This window comes from Bombus fervidus, chromosome 14 (assembly GCF_041682495.2).
Source record: "Bombus fervidus isolate BK054 chromosome 14, iyBomFerv1, whole genome shotgun sequence".
NCBI classification, from domain to species: domain Eukaryota; kingdom Metazoa; phylum Arthropoda; class Insecta; order Hymenoptera; family Apidae; genus Bombus; species Bombus fervidus.
The window spans coordinates 7,184,276-7,205,547 of NC_091530.1; the positions used below are offsets into that span (position 1 = coordinate 7,184,276).

The following is a 21,272-nucleotide window of genomic DNA, read 5'->3' on the forward strand; positions in this document are numbered from 1 at the left end:
ATATAGAAATATATATTAATATATTGTATTCAAAGTAACATTAATTAACAACAATTGATCTTTGTCTTCTTCTTTCTTACACTTTTTTTACGATTAATAATTTCTTTCATGATTATATATATATTATATATATAGGTAGTTGCATGTCGTAGCATGTCATTGAAAAGGATGCAAATTTAAATAACCAATTCTGCGCACGTTTGATTTTTTCACATTCTTTTCATTAATAAAGGTCTGTTTTGGTTACAATCTAAAATATTAAATATTCTTTACTCAATTATGTAAGCAAGGTCAAAAACTTAACAAACATTTTACAATGTATTCCGTTTTAAAATGAGTAATAATTATATTAATATTAATATTAATAATAATAATAATTATAATAATAATAATAATAATAATAATAATAATAATAATATTACATATTACGCCAACAAAATTCGTACAATATACAACTTGTAGATATACATATAAATAAACATCTGTTCCTCAAAATAAATGATTTCTGCGTTTGGCACGATGTCATGTAATGGAAGCAAATTAAACACCATATTACATTTTGATTGTCCGTGGCTAGTCGCGATGCAATGAATTATTATGATTTGCTTCTTATATTTGATGTTTCTTTTCCTTTTTCTCCTTTTTATTTTTCGGTGTTGTCGATGGTGTTTTAATTTTATGTATATCAGCCGGCCCCATTTGATATAGGAAACAACGACGATTTTAATGTTACGTTAAATAATAATTTGTATGCCTTTAAGAATTACGCTGGCTCACGGAAATGATGATTTTATATCGCAATATACGCTACAATAATACTTCATAAAAAATACTCTATAAGTTAACCATCTTGTACGATTAGAGTTTTACAATTTTTTTATACTTATTTCTCTCTATACAAACGCGCGATGTAACATTGACTTGTATCATAGTAGATGAAGGTATATCGTTTTCATTTTGTACGGACCGGCTGACTAACGAGTATTCTGCCCAATGTCAGGATCAACTGGTATATATTGCTTTATGTTCACTTTGCTAATCGATTATTCTAATTTGTAACGGTGATCGATTAGCTACGTTACTATTATTATAAATGGCATCCCACCCCCTAATTTATTTAGATTAGAATAAACTACATGGAAGAACAGATCTTCAGTCATAGCAAACAAAAGCTAGGACTAAAAATTTCAACAAATAGTGTGAAAACTTGTGATATTACTTTCAATATATATATAATAGAATATCTATAATATATTGCTAATTTTAAAGATGCCAGTTTCGTCTATCTAGATCAGAATGTTTAGGTGTCAGCAAGAATGCCAATTAATAATATCAGAGAAGTGTCAAGAACACTTACTCTTTCTTTTCTTATTTCCTCTCTTTCTCTCTTTCCCTCTGCCCCTAAAGAATAAAACTTATAAAGCTCTAAAACTTCTGTTTCACCAAAATATAATTAACAACAACAACAACAAGGTGTGTCCACTTTTGCAATAATATCACAGACAATAGAAAACGTAAAATCTACAAAAAACTGGTCTTGCTCGTGCATATACAAATTTCGAAAAAAGGTCCCCGCTACCGATCACGTACTTGCTTTTTGCTTTTAAAGCATATTTAATTTAAAAGCATTTATATTACATATATTTATGTAATATGTGTAATGTATAAATACGTATGTACTAAATAGAACAATTTTACATTCACGTGAAATATACATAATATTTCTCTCAAAACTGGTTTCCCCGATTGCGTATAAACATGGCATTCTTCCTTGCACCCTTCTTTTAATCTTGGATTTTTTCCCCTTTGTAGCTGACCAGCTACAATCACACAAAACGTTTTGGCAGCGCGCCTTATATTCGATATTTGCCCATTTGTTTTTTCTTTTTAAATTTATAGTATCTTTAATCCGCTTTTGTGATGCTAAAATTAATTAGTTTCCTTCCCACCGCTGTCTGTTCTTTACATTAATAACATCTAACAGTTTAGCGTAATATTTTTAAGTGCAATAACTTTACTGACTGACCCCATCGACTTGGAGAGTAACTAGACAGTAAACGTTAGAGAATAAACAATATATCGTTAATAAGTTAAACTAAATTGCACCTTCTTAAGAAGCGATAATAATGAGTCTCGCGTCTGAAATGTATCTGAGCCAGCAGTAACATATATTACAAATAACAATTTACTGTTAATCGCAATTGTGACGCTTAAATATCATTATCAACCTAATAACTGATATCATTCCATTTTTACATAGTATAATCGTAAGACTAGAAACGTCTCCGATGGAACAAAATTTCGCCACTTTTTAATTGGTAACCAAGATCATTTTTTTCTCTATGAGCTTGTTTTTGCTTGCTATTGTCTTGCCTTTTTTTTATTATTTAAAATCAAGACTATGCATTTCATATTTTACCATTTTTAACGAAGGCTTTACATTATATATGGCATATAAACATATGGAAATACTCAGGCTGCGCTACCATGCTGTGTTTGTAGTGTCACGCAAGATATAATTAATAAATGGTTTAAGCTAATGAACTGTATTTCTTTCATATCCTTTTTTAGCAATTATTAGGAAGAGCTTTTATCACGCGGGCAGTGCCCTGTAAAAATATACGTTCTCTCTATACAGAACTACGATACCAATGTATACAAGACCAGTTTATCCATATTCAATATTTTTCTTTCACCGCCATATACATCTTCATTATTTATCAGGTATTCACAAGATTACTTAATATTATACATATATTTGTTTTTTATTTTATTTTTCTATAAAAATAGGATGACACTCTTGGTTTATACCTTTATACATTTCTTCCAATCGATATTTATCAATTCGACGCTATATATACATATATATATACATATATATATATACGTATATATATCGATGCCTTAACAAATTTTTTTTAAAACTGGTCTCTGCATACATTACAAGATCTACATATATACAGCACTGTTCAAAATCATCTCAAAAGCCACAAAGAGAGTAGAAAAAGGCATGAAATGATAATATTATTCATTTCAAATCCGTATTCAGTGTACCTTGACTTCTTTTTTTAGAGTTCTTTTTGTTATATAGTTTTCCGCGGCACACATTTTGCACACATACAGCTGCGTACATGACCAGATGTATTTTGAGTGTAAATTAATGAGCATGTGAGCATGAACATGTGTACATGTATATATGTGCGTGAGAGTGAGTGTGTGTATGTTTGTATGTATGTGTGGGTACGCGAGCGTGCGCATCTATATATATATATATATATGTGTATATATATAATCTTTTTTTAAATATATTATCAATTTCTCTATCGAATAGATATCAATTATATTTCTATACATATCTACAAAAAACCTAATATAGAACTCTATTATCATTAATTAAACTCTCTATGAATTAATATGTATAATTGTCACAACAGGTCTAAAAAGTTTATCGTTATTTTAGTTTCAGTACGCGATATTGTTCTCCTTTTTCGTCATTGATGTTCCATGAACCACTTATAGTTGTATCCATGCCTTAACGTTGAGAAAGTAATTTTTTTCTTTCTTTTAACACTATTCTTCTATTATTGCTTGTTGCTTAGTGCTACTGAATTCATTTTGGCATATAGCGAGTTCTGAACCCTGAGCGACCGCCAATTTATTTTCATTTCTTTTACTCCCGTCCCTTTGTTTCAACACTTTTTTCTTCTTTTAAATAGAAATGCACCTGATAGATTTTTTTCTTCTAATATGACAGAACATATCGTGTTCTTCTCACTTTTTCATTTTAGATGCCTAACAATGGCGATAACTTCGATGCAAATCTTCATTAACGTTAATCTTATCCAATGTTAACGTTAACAACAGATTAATTATCAGCAACGCAAGATTTTAAATCCACAGTCTCAAAATCCATACCGAAGATAGAATTTTGAAAAGTTCACGTTTGAATATGGAAAAGAAAAATAGGAAACTTGTGATGCTATATACGTACATACAACCAAAGCATTCTTATATAATTTGCTTTAAATACCGCTTCCCTTCACTCCACTTTGGCCAATGCTTACGTCTTTTTTCAGGTGTGTTCGAATAATCATTCGAAGCTGAACGTTTTTTCAGCTTTGATGTACCATCGGACTTTGGCGTCGAGTTAATACCTTGTACGTGATGTGTCCTATTGTGATTGAGTGGTGTGGTAACACCTGCTAAATTTAAAAGTGCGTCCGCGCCTTCCGCTATCTTCCGTTGCTCATCGAAATCGGGATTTGTTTCCTTTCTTGGATATTTACTTGAAAAATAAACATGCGCAATTTATCATTTATAATATTATATTAATAAACAAAAACTGTTAATGATTACCTTTCTTGCTTGACTGAGGTAATACAACTGTAAGTATGATCTTCGCTGGAGCTCCTGGTAATTACAGGAACCAGAACCTCGGATTCCGGTACTTTCCGCTTACGATCTGCAATAAGATTGAATAAGTTATAAAATATTATGTTTGTTTAATAAGTTGATATCTTCTTTATCAGATACTTTGCCTTTATTATGATTTAAAATAATAGGTCCGTGTTTAAAAGAAAGCATAGCAACTGCAGCTGCATCTACATCGCTATCTACTTCAGTGTCTGTGTTGTCGGTAATGTTGCTCGATGCCAGTCTTTTGGAGAGATATGGGAAGAGGATAGGATCAGGTAAACGTGTACTAGTGTTCTTTTTTTGTGGTTTTTCAGGGGAAGACAAAGTTTGAGCAGTCGGAGGAGGAAAAGGAGCGCGAGATAATGCTTGTATCAGGTTTGGACGATACTGGGCGTCTACCATCCATAGCGAACCTTTGCCCAAATTCTAAAAGAGAAGAAGTTTTTCGAAGTTTTTGCTTCTAGAAGGTAAACGATCTTTTTTCATGCATATTATAATGTAACACTTACTGGTGCTTTCTCTACTTTACGAAAGCACTTATTTAGGCTTAGATTATGTCTAACAGAATTTTTCCATCCAGTTGGAGCATTCCTAAAATATGGAAAGTGATCCAAAATCCAAGCATATACTTCCTTGACTGGTAGAGCTTTTACAGGACTATCTTCAATAGCCATGAAAATTAAACAAGAAAATGAATATGGTGGTTTACTGTTTCTATGTAAGTGAGGATCATATGGTATATGAGTTGGGTGTTTGTTGCGATTTGAAACTGGCAGATTATTGTTGTTCAATGATATCTTCGTCTGATTGTTTTGCGAGGTACTATAATGATTTTTTACCGACTCCTGAAAGATTTGCATTGATTTTTGACTATTTTTATTCGAGTGTTGATAGTTTTGACTATTACCATGCGACGTCGTATTATTTATCTTGCTATTATTATCTGCTATAAAAATGCAAAAAAAGAAAAAATATTACATTTCGTTAATATTATTACGATTATGAATTGAAAATTAAAACATATTGAAAGTTACCTGGACAATAACCTTCATCCAAACTGGATACAGAATTAGTGTTTTCAGAAAAGTCTGCCATATCATCACAAACATTGTTATTCAAAACATTCTCGTTCTTCATGTCTTTAGTGGGATTTGAAATATCCAAACCCTTCAACAGATTCTGCTGATGAAGCCAGCTTAAGGAAGTCAGATCATCATCCGACTGACTATTTTTCTCAATGGACTTATCAGACATGGAAAGTTCATCAGTTGAGTTTGTTTCAACAAAAGCACTTGCATTTTCTTTTTCTTTCATTGTGTATACTGTTTCTCCAAAATTGAAAACTTTCGTGCTACTTAGTCCTATGCCAGTTTCCACACCTGATGCATCTGGTCTATCTGGTGGCATATTGGGTCAAGTGCTTTTTTCGTCACTGTAAAACAAAATCAAATCATGAAATTCTCAGTGAAAAATCTATATATCTGAATTAGTTACTTTGAGAATTATTATCTACACCTATGCATTTTTTGTAACTAATTAGCTTATTAATATTTTGGGGCGGAGGGGGGGGGGTAGAAAGATATTTAATTTGTGAAGCGGGGAAGAATTGATAAGCGTCGATACTTCGACAACGAAGCAGAAGAATACTGTTACTAAGCAACAGCTTCTCGTAACCCTAGCAACGTGCTCCTAGATACAATGGTATGGAAAAATTACCGGTCAGATAAATTTTTCACTTTATATTTAGAAAGCGATGTCCAAAAGAATTTTAAATAATATTGAGTATAAAGATATGATAAGCGAAAGAAAATAATATAATACATAAACGTTATCACGTAATTATATAATTCTCCTTAAAATTTTTTTAAATGATGTAATTGGGCTTCAAAATGAAAAATCTATTTGGCCAGAAACGTTTGCACGGCACTATTGATGGTTATGTGGTAAAAACCAAATTTCCTCGATTAAGCGTCGCAAAAACGAATCTTATCTCTAATCGAAAACAAAACTATCACGAATTTTTTATGTAAAAAGAAATATAAATTTTCCTTTCTCTTTATTACAGGAATTATAAATTGTAATAATAACATTCATAAAGCATTGAATATTGTTATGTTAATGAATAACTGTGTAGTATCAAGTATGTAATGTGAAAATACCAGTCACGTGCATCTGCACGAAACAAAATCCAATTTCGAAATCATATACACAGAACACGTATAACGTTTCGAATCATAATTTTCTAGATAAAAATGTACGAAATAATGAAGATATAAATGACAGCCCTACAGTGTGTATAGAGAGGGTTTGTTTTAAATAAATGTCGGTTCGTTTTCTATTTTTGGTATCATATAGGAATACTATAATTACGGAAGGGATGCGTAGGCAGTGAAATTGAATTTCCGCGCATGTGACGCGCCTGTAGCCTCGAACCCAAAGTACCAACATCGTCATTTGTTTATCCACTAATAAGCGACAAAATGGCCGCGCTATTAAGAACACATTGCAATCGAAAATAAACTTTGTCATAACCAAAGAATCCTAAGACACTCGTCACACTATCCACGAAGTTATCGATAGTTTTTCTATCATTTTCAACATATATCATTTCACAGAACTTTTTACGATGATAGTATACATTTAAATCATTTTTCAAAAAAATGGCGTCTATTCGGCGCTCTCTCTCCTTCTCTGTTTCTCAAAATGTTTCTTTTTCTTCTTGTTAACAGGATACCAAGATTAATTAAAGGATACTTTGAGAAGATTTCTTAAAATATGTATTTTTATGTTATGTGTAATTGATGGAAGAAAATTTGATATAGAAAATTTGTCTGTCGATACGTGGTACACGATAAACAGATTTTGTCACAGACGTATTCGTTTTCAGATATCAAGCTCGCACCTGATCACAGTTTTGAAGTGGAAAATATTAAAGAGAAGCGAGACGAAGGTAGACAAGTCGTCGGTGAATCGATGAAATGGAAGGTGACAGTAAAAATTCGAGAACAAGCGAGACATGTCACTGCGTTACTTGTTGAATTCAAATATGGAGTTGATAATGATTACGAAACTGGAGCAAACATGAAAATGGCTACGGCATTGGTTGCACACGGTATCAACATCGCGTTTCGTAAATGATGCACTTCTCAAGCGTTTACTATTACGATAGAAAAATTGTTATATGTATTAGGGAGACGAGATTTAAACGCGCTCAGAAAGTTCCTCTGCTAACCATATTTTATGTATTTTTACATACGCGTCATTTTTCAGGTCGTTAAATTTGAACAGGACCAAGTGCTCTTCACGAAACTTCTTGAATTAATAATCACTCTGCATAATGTTCCCAGTAACTCCCGAATTTTCTTCAAATTCCACGGCGAAAACTAAATTGAAATATTTAAGAAATGAAACAGCGTTTTGCGTCTTTCTGTTTTTAACCTGCCATTCGATTATGGGTCCGCGTTTAAATTTCGTTGAGCGGTGAATAAACACGAGAAGCTGAACATTACGAGGTTTTTTAAAAACTCACGTATCGGAGTAGACAGACGGCAGTCTTCGTTGGTTTTCTAAAGACGGGCATCTCAAGCACACTCTACACAACACCCAGCTGATTGAGACGCCATATTTTGACGTCATCACGTGGTTACCGAAACATCTTATATCGCATCTTCAACATCGATTAATCGTATTTAATTAATTTCCCGCGAAAATATAATCTTCATGAAGTGTTAGCTACCATAAATACATCATAAATACGGTGTTTGTTTCATATTATAAATTAGAAGTGATATGGTGAAAATAAACATTTTAATTAAATTTAAAGAATTTATTTCATCTTTTGTTACATTATCAGAAAGCAATATTCATTTGTAAATTATAAAAGACTGTAACAGGTACGGGGCATTATAATAAAAGGATAAATGCTTGTTTTGGAATCTAAAAACAGTCGCAGTCCAGTAAACTGCAATAAAGACAACAATCTCAATTCATTTCGTCAATAAAGACGCTTGCGTTATTACATTATGCTTCTGCATATACTGCTACAATATACTGGACCACCTACGCTATTAATATATTATAATTTTTTGTAATGGCTTGTTTCATTTATCATACAGGGTTATTTTTCTAATATTATATTACTGCAATTCTCTGAAAACACATTTTATAAAAGAGACAGGTACACTCATGGCACAATTCATAGGAAATGCTTTTTTACAGTAGTGTATTAAAATATTGATTTTCTTTTTCTTCTTTCTTCCGCTCTTACGATGGCAAAGAATTTCAATATACTAAAGGTAAAGTAAAAGTTACATAAAAGTTTATGAATTGCAAGCAACTTGTACAAAATTTGAGAAAAAATATATCTTCATTGTTGAGGTATTTAATTCATCAATGTATATTGTGTAGATGGATCAATATTTCAGATTAATGCTTTCGTCAATGTTTCTTAGGCTATTTTTATACACGAATCGCAAACCCGAACTGGATTATCCCATCCCCTATGCGGTACGGGTTTACGATGTTGCGAGCAATCTTGACATACTCCACGTCCACAGTCCCTACAATGATGTAAAGTAAGAGACACGGAAAATTTTTGGTAGCATACGCAACAATTAACGATTTCCGAGTCGGGGACCCAATAAGACGGTCGAACTGTATCCTTAATAAACGCTGAAAAAATTGAAAGTACCAATATTAATATAAATATTTATCATTCTTTTTTCGAGGATATATATATATATTTTTTTTTTTACTTTTTGAATAATTCAGAACAGTACCAACTGCACTGAGAGTAGACACTACTTGTTCAGTTACTTTCCTAGCGTTAACATCTTCTGAAAATTCAGTAGGTTCATCCTTATCATAACAGACATCACAGACTCGTACTGGTGTATGCCAATTTCTAGATGGGACACACTTTGTTTTAGACGAACACTGATCACAGAAACCTTCGCCACATGCTCGACAATGGTGTTTTGTATCGGTCAAGCCGAATGCAGTTTTACACTTATGGCAGTTTTTTATTTCATTATTAGGTCTCCAATAAGTCGGAGCTACCTGATCTGCAACCCACGCCGATAGAACTTTTGTCGGTTGTAACGAAACATTGGTTACAGCTTCAGTAAGATACGATACACCGTCGATTACTTTTTGTGCTGTGTTTTGAGATGCAACTGAATTATGTGGCTGGAAAAAATAATTCATACTTTAAAGAAACACAAATTGGACATGAAGCTGGAATTACTTATGAATAATTCTCATTATTTATATACCATGTTCCACACGTGTGTGATCTCTGTACGAATAGCAGAATCTTCAGGGTTTTTGTTACCATACCAATACTGACGACTCCGATATATTTCTCCACAATTTGGACATTCTATCACATCTCCTGACCATGCATATTTAACTAATCCATACCAACTATTATCATTTTGAGTTTGAACTCGTTTCATAACTTGTACTTCATTTCCATTACTATAACATTTTTTACATATATATACTATGTTTTCATATTGATGCTGATATCGACACCTAATAGGATGCACATCAGTAGTATTTCTCTTAATACATACACATTAAATTGTAAATGATATTTACATATAAGACAGACCTGTTATTGCTACTATGAGATTTTCCTTCGAAAAGATGTCCCATACTATTGTTACACCTAGATCCACAGCTAAGACATTTAGTAGGACAGGTGAAATATTGATCGGGAAACGAAATAGAAAAATTCTCAATTTCTTCCGAAAATTTCTCGTTTAAAGCTTTTAATGTATTATAAACTAAATACGGCTTTCTGGGAAATCGCACAGTAGTATTACACAATTCTTTTTTAATAGCAGTCTGCAGAAGTTCATAATCAGTCGTGAAATTTGTTATTTGTATACCAACGTATTTGATGGAACTAAATGCTTCCATTTCGAGTTTCATTTGAGCAAACCGTGTTCGAAGAATGTCTTCCGCGTTTTCTATACCATCTGCCACAGAAAAAGAATATATATATATATTTATTATGGAATAAACGCTTTAATCTTTTTGCTTTGTGTTGTGGATAAACTCTAATTTTGAAATTACTGTTAATCTGAGAATGTGGCAATATGTACTGTTGGTCAGAGGTTTGGTGTATTTAGTCTCATGTAATACTATAAGGCTTGGTCCCAGGGTACTCAAAGAGCCTTGAACTCCTTTCCTCTGTCCTATTGCTTGCAAGGCAGCTTGAAAATGATGACTGTATGCTCTTGAAGCAGTACCAAGAAATGTAAATAACTCTCTATTCAGTTTTTCGGATTGTGTTCTATATATAATAACATCAGATACAGCAAGGACTTTAAGTAATAGCCTTGTCCTTTCATTCTCACGAGAAGTAATACCTAGTAAGTAAGGATAACAAAATCCATTACGTACGAAACCAACTTTTATCATGCACTGTGCAGATATAAATATAATGTGCAGATATTGTATAAATATAATACCTAATAAACCTTCTGTGTCCAAACATATCACACTAAGAACTGGATCAAATGCAGCCCAAACACCTAATGTACATGAATTTTGATCACTCGAGGTCTGAAATACTTCCTTTCCATTGAAGAATGTTTGATTCAATGTGTGACTCTTGCCATCACCGGTGTTTCCAAAAATCGACACTACTTTTACTTCGAGATCTTTACTGCAATTTAATTCTTCCATAAACTCTTCTGCATTGTTAACTCTGAGGTATTCTTGCCCGTCTATCAACAAGAAACTTCTGGGTTGATTGCACTGACATTTCATACGTATTCCTTTTCCATGTAAGGAATCATTGGTTGAATAGTATATATCTCTGTTACAAATACACATGATATCGAGACTTTTCATAATGGCAGGTCCAGTTGTTTCCAATTTATGTTCTTTCCACAATTTACTCATGATGCGATTCAATAATGTTAATCCTATAATATTGCAAATACTTCTTACTATTAAAAATTAAAAGTGATCAGGATTGGTTTAAGATCAATATTTTGAGATGGTAAGGACGTTGGGTGATATCAAATTACCCTGGCGTAGAGCTTTAACAACGTTTACTTCGATATTGCGCGTCGACGCACGTGGAGCTCAAACGATGACTATACACTGAATATTATGTACATGAACTGCTATCGGCTATCGACTACGATGGACTAAGATCGATTATCCCGAACTTTTCCTCGGTTCCCTTTTTACAGGGTGCCGAGGTCCTCGGGGGAGAGGGTTTTCTTCCGAGGTGGGGATGGAAAAGCCCGTAGACAATAAAACAAGAAATTTTCCTTTCGAAGGTCCATGGGTCTTTTAGTAAGTCCCAAGATTTATTCTTTTACAATGACCTGTCCTCGGACGTCGTTTCGCAGGTCATGTAGCCAACACATGTGCTTCAACCCTGGAACTTTCTCTACGGCCATGGGCCGCTACAATTTAATGGAATGAAAAATACAATGACTACAGTGTACACGACAAATAAAACGGCAAATTGTAAACTATTACAAATGTAACATATAAATGACTCAATATATAAATATAACACGTTATCGTACAGTGATGTGTTGAGAAAAGAATAAAAGAATTTGTACATTCAATGTAATTCTATGATCAGTTAACTGCGCAAATTGACAGAAGACGCAATGGCGATCTTACCTTTCAAAAATTCAACGATCTATCGATATAATGGTCATATTTTTTTAGTATACACAACTGAAGACAAATTTTGAATAATTTCAGACGTTAATTAATTGTTGACACCTCCATTTTGTGCAATTGGACTGCAGCAAGGCTCAATCTCGACTCTCAATACCAACTGCAATAGGCAACTCTTTAAAAAAATCGTTTGATCTGTAATTGAAAGTGACTTCAAGGCTAACGTTCTGCGTTTTCTTTTCTATCTACAAATGTATATTTCAACTTTTTCCTTGCTCCATTGTGAAAATTACGAAACGTCAATAAATGAATGGATGGCGACATTCGTTACCTTAAAATGATTTTTCGGATGAACTTGTAAAACCGCTCGTCATGCTAGGGAAAATTTATTCTGTTTCAATTTTCATGGTATAATATACTTTTATAATTGAATTCGTAAAACTTACTGATACAAATTTATCAATTCCATGAACTGCAAACAATGTCATCGTGCCTTTTCCTTTATAAAGGAGAGGGGATATATACTTAGTGATAGTGGTGGGAAATGTTTTTCCTCCATGTTAGTTACACACTCTCCCACACACGAGTCACGTTTCGTGACTCATGGCCAATTACATAGTCTTTTTCTTCACATTGATATGAGAATGTTTAACTTTGGTAATCTGAAAATTTTAATTTTATTAGAATACGCGATTATTATAACGCAATCAAAGAATTAGTATAATTTGAAAAATGGCAATGAAAGTAAAATACAATGCTTATTAAAGAATACCAAAATACGTCTGCAAATAAAAAATATACAAATTCTTATACTGAAGAAAATTCTTATCTCCGACATTATGTAGGCAGACTTATTGTAGTTTAAAATGTAATTTTTAACAGAATCTATGTTTAATCTTATAAAATTGTGTATAGATATTGGATTTTATTGACCTTGCTATATATATAATAAAATCTTACGAGCAACATGTAAAAAATGCAAGAAACTGATTTCAAAAATTTATAAATAAGAAACAAGTTTTATATTTCATCTTCCTCAAATATATTTAAGAATGACATACACATAATTTACAGAAAAAAGAACAATATAACAACATAAATACTCTAAAAAACTAACATATATAAAAGTAAAAAATATTTATATTTATTGAATGCATTATTGGATTGAACTTTACATAACGTAAAATGCAATATCTTCTTACGTTATATAATTTAAACAAATCTGTGCCATTGATGTACTGCTATGTCAACGTGTACTGATCGAAAATATTATTGATTTACGGTAAATTACATTTATTGTTCATTAAGGTGACGCCGTTCACTTTTAAAATAGGCAGAGTTGAACAAAATTTTTAGATAATCGATTCTGTACGTTCGATTATCGAGTCCATACCGTTTAAAATATCGATACGGATTGATGAGGAAGTGCTGATAATACACCGCTTAGTAGACCGCTAAATCGTTGAGGTTGATTTTTCTGTTTCATTCGACAAAACATTTGTTTTGCGTGGTTGATACGTCATTTCGATTCTGGCCATCTCGATAGAATGAATGTCGGTGAAACCTAAAAGCTGGTGTCGGCACGTGTGTCATAATGTCACCGAAAGATTCGGTCGAGGAGCATTCAACGATACACTTTTCAATCTTGTACGAACGACAGTGACCCACCCCAACAAAATTCGGTTTTGTCAATCGAAATCACCGAACGATGGAAAACCATACACAGGATAATGCGATCAACATGAACGAAAGTGGTACGTTCTATACGACAGCACTTTCACAAAAATATCTTGCTTTGATTCATATTTAATGATATTTACAGTGGCTCATCAAAGTGTTTGAACATTTAACATGGAAAACATTTATGTATATATTGTATGTATTATGTAAAATATTTTGAAACGTCATTAGCATTATAACAGAACAAAACTGTAATGATTATATTGATAATCTTTGAAACTAATTTGAAAACGTGTATAAAATTTACAACATATTTACTGCTTTAATATACATAGACTTGATAGTGCATTCATAAAAATACTTCCCTATGATTCGCATTTAATGATATCTACTAGTGACATACTGAAGTATTTCAACATTTATTTCAATACACCACAAAAATCTTTTATGTGTATATTTTATGAGTTATATAAAACATTTTGAAATATTATTAGCAGTATAATGAGGCACTTACCATAATTATATTGGTAACATCTGAAACTAATTTGAAAATGTATATAATATTTACAAGACATTTATTATAAACGCATATGTGTAGTACAAAATTAGTATTCTTGTTCATATTTATTACTATAATTTTGTTTTTTGTATAAAAATTTTACCAACAAAATATTTGTTGCAATTTAGAGGATTTGCAAGAAAAGGTAAATAGATTGGAGTCCGAGACCGTGAAAATGCGAGAGGAATTCAATGTTCAAAGAGCCAAAATGAAGGAACTGTTTCTTCAAAAAGAAGGTAAATTTAGTTGATGTTAATAAGCTTAATAATGACAACAACAATAAATTGTACGTTAAATAGTGTAAGTATTTCATTTGCAGAGGAGTTGAAAAGAAGATTGCAAGATAACACATGTTTGCAAAAGGAGAATGCTAAGTTGAAAAATGAATTGGACGAAGCAAAGAGCCAATTGGTTGTAGCAGACTTAAAAGTTCAAAATGATATACTTATTGAGAAGAGAAAGGCACAAGAAGAAATAGCATCTTTACAGAGGGTTATACATGAAACAATGGAGGAATCTTCTTGTTCGCGCAAGCAGCTAGATACAGAATTGACTAAATTAAAAATTACTCTCTCCAAATTACAAGAGGAGAATGCATTGATAAAGTCACAATTACCACGAGATCCACCTATAGATGGTCCACAGATATCACTCTCCACAGTAACGAAAACAATAGCTCGAAAAGTAGTTTCCCAACTAGGTGCAGATGCTCTGTCTTTAGGTCCTGATAATCTTGAGGAAAGCATGAGGAAGGTAAAAAGATATGTACGTAAGCATAAAAATATATGGTTTTTGAACTTTTCTGCAATGAGTTTTTATGGCACTGTATTCTGGAAAGTGTTCATAAATCATTTGAATGATATCATTATAAGATGTTTATTTTACCACTTGTTTTTTCTTTTCCTTTTTACTCAACTTCACATAATGCAAATATTAGAAATTGTTGTTTTATAGGCGCAAGAAGATGCAGAAGTTTTACGCTCGCTGGTAGTGCCGCTCGAGGAAGAGATTAAAGCCTTAAAGGAAAAATTAAGAGCAACGGATGACGAACTCCAGAAGTGTAAAGAGATACAGTTGCAGAAGAAACAACAAGAATCTGGTTCCTCTGAGTCAATATGTGATATGTGTGCAAATTACGAAGCACAATTAGTTAAGATGCAGGCAGCTGCTAAAGAATTAGAGAAGCAGCAATTAGATTCTGAGCGAATGTTACAAGTACAGAAAGAAGATTTAGCTAAGGAAGTAGAATTTAGAAAAGAAATGGAAGAAAAATGGAACGAAAAGAAAGAGGAGCATAAAATCAAAGTGGCAGAACTTACTGTTACCTCGCAAACGTTGCAGCAGACTTTAACCGAAGCGAAGAAAACTTTTGAACAAGTTCAGAGAAGCGTAAAAGACGAACTTATGAAATTAACACGTGGCCGAGAAGAAGTACAAAGACACCTTATCGCGTAAGAACATTTTTAATAATATTGTTACTTTTATTTCATTGTTCTTCCCGATTTTCAACGTAGATAAAGTAAGTCTTTTATCGTGACATTCCTGACAAAATTTTATTGAAAATCTAGTCGAATCTTTGCAGACTGCAAAAGGAAAATGAAAACTTGGTCGGTAAACATAGCAAGCATTCCCAGCAACTACAGAGTGAGAGTATTAATATGCCGAACAATGTCGAGGAATTGCATGTTAGCCTTTTAAAAATGCGAGAAGATTTGATCACAGCTAAAGTTGCTCAAGAAGTCGCGCAAGAGAAAGAAGAGACATTACGATATGAAGTGACCTTGCTTCATGAACAAATGGAACAGGAAAGTAGAGTAAAGGAACAAGAAATATTGGTATTAAAAAATGAAATTAGTGGTTTAAGGTAATACTACTTAATATTTTAACATCCTAATCTTTTATAATTATAAGTTCTTCGTAATTTCAATAACGATATTCTATAGAACGCAGCTAGATAAATATGTACGAGATCATCGATCCCTTGCCGAGAGGGAAGAGAAGCTGGAACGATTAGAAAAACAATTAGATGCTGTTTTAAAAGAAAACAAACAAGCCGAGTTAAAAGTGGCTGAATTACGACAAAGAGTTACCAGTCTTCAACAAGAGCTAGATACTAGTGAAGCAGTGCAGAAAGACTTTGTTAGGTTGTCACAATCTTTACAGGTACAATAAAGAGTAAAAATGAACAATTTTAACGGATAAAAGATATTTACATCGTCATGGATTATAGGTACAACTAGAAAGAATTAGGCAAGCTGGTAGCGAAGTACGATGGCAACACGAAGAGGACGTAGAAGAATGTCCTAGTTGTCATACTACATTCACGGTTACAAAGAAGAAGGTACTAACATTTGTAAATATCTAACTTCATATCTAAAGCCTGTGTATGCTAATAGAAATCTCTTGTTATAGGTGCATTGCCGCCATTGTGGCCATATATTTTGTCAGTCTTGCCTTTCACATGTTGTGAAAAGTGGACCGAAACAAAGACCATCCAGAGTCTGTGATGTTTGCCATACGTTATTGGTACAAGATACAGCACCATATTTTAGCCAAGAACCACCACATACACCTGACTAAATATTCTAAAGAAGATCAGTCCAACAAGACGTGCAATATCAATTTGGTAATTTAATATGCCTGTGAATTTTAGAATATCAAGGATTGTACTTTACAATATCATTGATTTGGTTAAGACATTCTGTTTTAACAACTTTCAGGAAGATATAGAGATGATATTAGTTCACCGGGGCTAGATATGATTCCTATTACCTGACAACTGGAGTGATAAAATAAATATCGTGTAAATACAAATTATGTACTACTTAATGTTTATTGTAATTTAAAAGATTAAAGCTTTTGAATGTATGTGAGTTATTCAAAAATTTGTGAATATTTATCTATCTTGTTATTGACATTATTAAAATAAGTCTTCACATAGAATTATGTTATACATTTAATTCATTGCCATTCGTCGGGTTACTAGCTTTGTTTTTTTGTATAAATACTTTCACATCCTAACATGTCAAATGCAGGCTAAACGTTAGTGTCCCGTGACATCACGTTGGTGAAGCGCAAATCGACAATTTACGTAAAGTTTACAAATTTGAAATTTTTTATTAAAAAACGCCGGTTATTGGTTAAAATGACTAGCAAATTTATGCGGACAGTAAAGTGTTTAGGGAAAAAAGAAAATTCATTTTTACGTTTATTTTAAAAGCATAAATCTGTACACATATTCCTGTTATATTATTTTTTTTAATTTATTATTCTGAAATCCAAAAAATTTATCTAGATTCGTTATTTATTACAATGTTTGTATAGGAACAAAATATCAATAAAAAGTAACAGTACATCACATATCACATATTTGATTTCACAAAATTCGTGAATAAAAAATACAATTAGATTTTATAAAAATAATTACAGTTATAGTTATCCGATAAACCAAGTAGTATCTGAGAATTTTTGTTTAATATCTTGTAAGTCATCTGAAATGTGTGTAAATCTTATAATGATAAACATGTTCTAAATGCTGCTGACAATTGATCTCGACACAAAAACATTCAGCTCTAAACAATCTCGATTTTTTTTGCTAAAACTAGTCGTAAATGTAGTTAATACGTACAAAATGGTGAGGTACAAAGAAGAAACACGAAGTTCATGTGACTATGTTTGAAGAATCTTAACGATACTGCCCCAAATATATGATTTACGGTATCCTGGGTCATATAACGTAACTCGTGATTTCATTCATACTTTGGCCCGAGTTACTCCAACAAAGTTGGAATCAATTATATGTCAATCGGCGAGACAGTGATTATTAAAACATTAATATACAGCTATATTACATAGAAAAGAATGTTTCGATTATTTCTTTGATTGGTTGTGGCCGTCTTTTAGGATCAATCGTTGGTTCTTCCGATTCCAAGTGTTTATCTCTTAACATTTTCCAATTATTTAATATTGTTGCATATTTTAGAACCTTGGGATATTCGTTCAGTTTTGTGTAAACGTTTAAAAGTCCATGATAATCGTATTCTAGGCCACTATAGCTTTTACCGAACAATTTTAAACCTGATATGATAAAAGTTAATTAGAACGAATGACTAAGTATGAAAAAATTTTATAACGCAGTGCACATACTAATTGCGATACTCCTATAATAAAGCTCCTCAGCGTCTCTGTATCGGTTCATGTGGTAATTATATAACGAAGCTAAGTGTCCTATACTCAATCCAACTTCGTGATCATCTGGTCCTAATAATTCTTCTTTAATACATATAGCTTTAAGATGCATTATTTCGGCTTCCTAAAATTAACGACGAAGATATGGTAGTAATGTCATAAATGTTTAATTAAATACATTTACGTGGAATATGTACCTTACATCTCCTCATGCTTTGATACACACGTCCCAAATTTCCATAATGTTTTGCTGTTTGTACGTTTCTTTCGCCGAATGCCTCTTTTGCCGATTTTAAAGCGGATAAATGAAGGCTTTCAGCCTTGTATAGTAGATTTTGTCTCGACAATGGCGCCGATGTATTATCTAACGCTATTTCTTCGAGAATTAATGCATTTATTCTTTTTGCGCTTGCTAACAACAAATGATCCCCATGTAAAAGTTTTAACATTATGCTTATTGCTTTCTCAATGTGAACACTGTTCATTTAAAGTGAAATAAAATTGTATTACTATTTTAAAATTGTTAAGAGTGATAAATAACGGAATCATTTACCTTGCTTCTGGAAATTCGCCAGACCTATACTCAAATACGTAAAGAGCATAAGCTAAATCCTCGTGCGCTAACGCAACGTGTAAATTCCTACCACCAAATATTTCTTTCCTAATAGCTAAAGCGTCCTACAACAAATAAAATGTTAGAAAATCGCGATGAAAGTTATATAGTATATAGAATCGTATCGATTCACATTACGAACGTACGAACCCTATAAAGGTTTACACTGTTGATTATGTTATCAAAGTTTAACCAGTAAAATCCATAATCTATAAGGACGTTACTGTACACTGGATGATCAACACCAAATACTTCTTTAGCAAGATATACAGCCTGTCTAATTAAAAGACCAGCTCTCTGAAACTCGCGTTTTAATACACACGATTTTGCCGCTTGCCTTAACACATCAACAGTAACACGTGCAGACAACCCTGGTTTCAACTCCTCAAGTGCTTCTATACTCCATCTAAATCATCATCAATTGTATAATTAGTGATAAACACGACGAAGTTTATAAAAGAAAAATGCAATACATACCTATAGGCCTCATTATACTCGCTTTTCATATAAAAAAGTATACTAAACTCAGTATATATAGCTGCATAATTGTAATCATTGTACCCGGCCTTTTTTAATCGTTCTATTAACTCCATAGCAAGCTGATGTGTTTTTGCGGCTTGTAAAAATTCGCAATAGGCTGCTTGTACGTGTAATAATCTAAATTTTTAAATGCTTATTACAAATTCATATAAATCTATGTAAACACAAGTTAAATGTTTAGTTACCAAACATATCTTACTTTCTGCAACATTCTAATGTTCTACACCAATTCTGAGGTGTAGAATTATTCGCAAGACATAATTGTTTGCATGCTAGCAACACCCGTTTGCTATTAGCATACCAACCACCATCACTGAAAAATCCACCAATTCTTAAGCCTAGGTTTATTAATTTCTCATCTGCAGCTGCATTTTCAGTACCATGGAGATACCATACTGTGTAACTCATGCTCAACTCTTCTTCAACTTGTATTTTATGATCTATAAGGGTCTGAAAAATTAATGGAAAAGAAAAGTAAATGTACACACAACTTTTAATCCATTTTCTCAATAAGAATGAAAAATTACCTGAAAGCTCTGTAGTAAATGTACACGACGGCTAGTGACTGTTAGCATCTTGGAGAAGATTTCCAGATTGTTGAAGTCACACCCCAATAAACATAATTTTCTTTCTTTGTACAACTGTAAAGCAGAAAAATCTCATTGATTATTTTTGCATATAATTACATTCATTCATAATTTAAAAAGGATGATGAGTAAATTTTAGAAAATGTATAACAAATCTATTTTGCGATGAAATAGTGACGATTCACACTATGAATATCTAATCAAAATTAATATATAGGAATAAAACTTCTATTATATTATTAATAAAATTCTATAACGAAACGGACAAATGAATATATTTACTTTTACGTACTTGTCAGAAATGCAATTTCGCGTGATTCATATGCGATTCGATATCCAACGCGAAATAAACGCAAAAAATTGATTGCAAAAAAATTGATTTGCTGTAGCGAAGAAGCACATACAAACAAAGAATATCTCATATTTAACGAATCGTTCGACTGTTCCAGGAATCATTACGTTGCATTGTAAATATATGCAAAATATAAAAGCTAAGCATTAGTCGTAGAGGTTAAACATATGACAAGTACGATTCCTGTAACCCCCGTTCTGTTAAATTATCGTAACTTATTTGCCGTCATTTTCCACAAATGCCAGCTAATTCTACAAAACGTTATCGTCATACCCAATACCAAAATACATTTTTATCATCTACATATAGCCGTCATAATAAACAGTGTTATGATCGCTCAATCGAACACGCAACATCGTTTTAGATATCTAAATCAAAAACTAAAATCATAAACAGAAGGTATTGTTTTTGTCGAATAGAATAACAAAATAACGTTAGGTAAATAAAAAAGTTTATGGGTAAGTTGGTGAAAAAAAAGTGGACGTTTTATCAGTGGTTTGTGAGGTGTTTAAATGGAGAAAATGTTTTAACGTTTACCTGATAATAAATATCAAACAGGACATCGTTCGGTAGATCAGGAAGATACTTCCTCAGCCTTAGAAATTTATTCGCGATTGCCAACACGCTCGATTGGTAAAGAGTTTTCGGGGAAAAGACCGGTGGATTGCGTGTTTCGGCCAT

The 21,272-nt window shown here is 32.5% G+C and overlaps 4 protein-coding genes and 1 long non-coding RNA gene across 20 annotated transcripts; 2 read left to right on the plus strand and 3 right to left on the minus strand.

Annotated features, from left to right (window-relative positions):
* Window position 1: 1 nt before the first annotated feature.
* Window positions 2-8,083, minus strand: LOC139993998 (uncharacterized). Of its 4 annotated transcripts, none has more exons than XM_072016245.1 (6): window positions 7,946-8,083; window positions 5,451-5,848; window positions 4,926-5,359; window positions 4,539-4,842; window positions 4,357-4,462; window positions 2-4,285 (listed from the first exon to the last, which is right to left on the minus strand). In XM_072016245.1, exons 2-6 carry the CDS (start codon window positions 5,821-5,823, stop codon window positions 4,009-4,011), a joined length of 1,494 nt encoding a protein of 497 aa, XP_071872346.1. In that variant the 5' UTR covers window positions 5,824-5,848; window positions 7,946-8,083; the 3' UTR covers window positions 2-4,008. The 4 variants fall into 4 exon arrangements, with proteins under 4 accessions (XP_071872346.1, XP_071872342.1, XP_071872344.1 ...); XM_072016241.1 differs by having other exon boundaries at window positions 4,926-5,362; XM_072016243.1 differs by lacking the exon at window positions 7,946-8,083 and adding an exon at window positions 7,673-7,799 and having other exon boundaries at window positions 4,926-5,362.
* On the plus strand, window positions 7,390-8,763 carry LOC139994007 (uncharacterized). The gene is made up of 2 exons (XR_011801525.1): window positions 7,390-7,528; window positions 7,687-8,763. It is a non-coding gene; the product is annotated as an uncharacterized lncRNA (long non-coding RNA).
* Window positions 8,222-12,633, minus strand: LOC139993996 (zinc finger FYVE domain-containing protein 1). 9 transcript variants are annotated; one of them, XM_072016239.1, is made up of 9 exons: window positions 12,519-12,604; window positions 12,404-12,447; window positions 12,073-12,232; window positions 10,896-11,354; window positions 10,527-10,793; window positions 10,031-10,400; window positions 9,690-9,951; window positions 9,171-9,603; window positions 8,222-9,087 (listed from the first exon to the last, which is right to left on the minus strand). In XM_072016239.1, exons 4-9 carry the CDS (start codon window positions 11,329-11,331, stop codon window positions 8,864-8,866), a joined length of 1,992 nt encoding a protein of 663 aa, XP_071872340.1. In that variant the 5' UTR covers window positions 11,332-11,354; window positions 12,073-12,232; window positions 12,404-12,447; window positions 12,519-12,604; the 3' UTR covers window positions 8,222-8,863. The 9 variants fall into 9 exon arrangements, with proteins under 9 accessions (XP_071872340.1, XP_071872337.1, XP_071872338.1 ...); XM_072016236.1 differs by having other exon boundaries at window positions 12,073-12,267; XM_072016237.1 differs by adding an exon at window positions 11,460-11,830 and having other exon boundaries at window positions 12,073-12,267; window positions 12,404-12,595.
* Window positions 12,634-13,461: 828 nt separating this feature from the next.
* On the plus strand, window positions 13,462-17,254 carry Rbpn-5 (Rab GTPase-binding effector protein rabaptin-5). 3 transcript variants are annotated; one of them, XM_072016580.1, is made up of 9 exons: window positions 13,462-13,826; window positions 14,440-14,547; window positions 14,631-15,076; window positions 15,266-15,762; window positions 15,894-16,175; window positions 16,255-16,474; window positions 16,542-16,652; window positions 16,724-16,937; window positions 17,032-17,254. In XM_072016580.1, exons 1-8 carry the CDS (start codon window positions 13,781-13,783, stop codon window positions 16,889-16,891), a joined length of 1,878 nt encoding a protein of 625 aa, XP_071872681.1. In that variant the 5' UTR covers window positions 13,462-13,780; the 3' UTR covers window positions 16,892-16,937; window positions 17,032-17,254. The 3 variants fall into 3 exon arrangements, with proteins under 3 accessions (XP_071872681.1, XP_071872682.1, XP_071872683.1); XM_072016581.1 differs by having other exon boundaries at window positions 14,631-15,064; XM_072016582.1 differs by lacking the exon at window positions 13,462-13,826 and having other exon boundaries at window positions 14,611-15,076.
* A 252-nt stretch (window positions 17,255-17,506) lies between these two features.
* Window positions 17,507-21,272, minus strand: Pat1 (Protein interacting with APP tail-1). Of its 3 annotated transcripts, XR_011801574.1 has the most exons (10): window positions 21,129-21,272; window positions 20,180-20,293; window positions 19,852-20,102; window positions 19,590-19,769; window positions 19,263-19,518; window positions 19,053-19,177; window positions 18,697-18,976; window positions 18,458-18,623; window positions 17,940-18,388; window positions 17,507-17,802 (listed from the first exon to the last, which is right to left on the minus strand). XR_011801574.1 is itself a non-coding variant. In XM_072016583.1 (9 exons), exons 1-9 carry the CDS (start codon window positions 21,270-21,272, stop codon window positions 18,159-18,161), a joined length of 1,746 nt encoding a protein of 581 aa, XP_071872684.1. In that variant the 3' UTR covers window positions 17,507-18,158. The 3 variants fall into 3 exon arrangements, 2 of the variants coding, with proteins under 2 accessions (XP_071872684.1, XP_071872685.1); XM_072016583.1 differs by having other exon boundaries at window positions 17,507-18,388; XM_072016584.1 differs by lacking the exon at window positions 21,129-21,272 and adding an exon at window positions 20,532-20,759 and having other exon boundaries at window positions 17,507-18,388.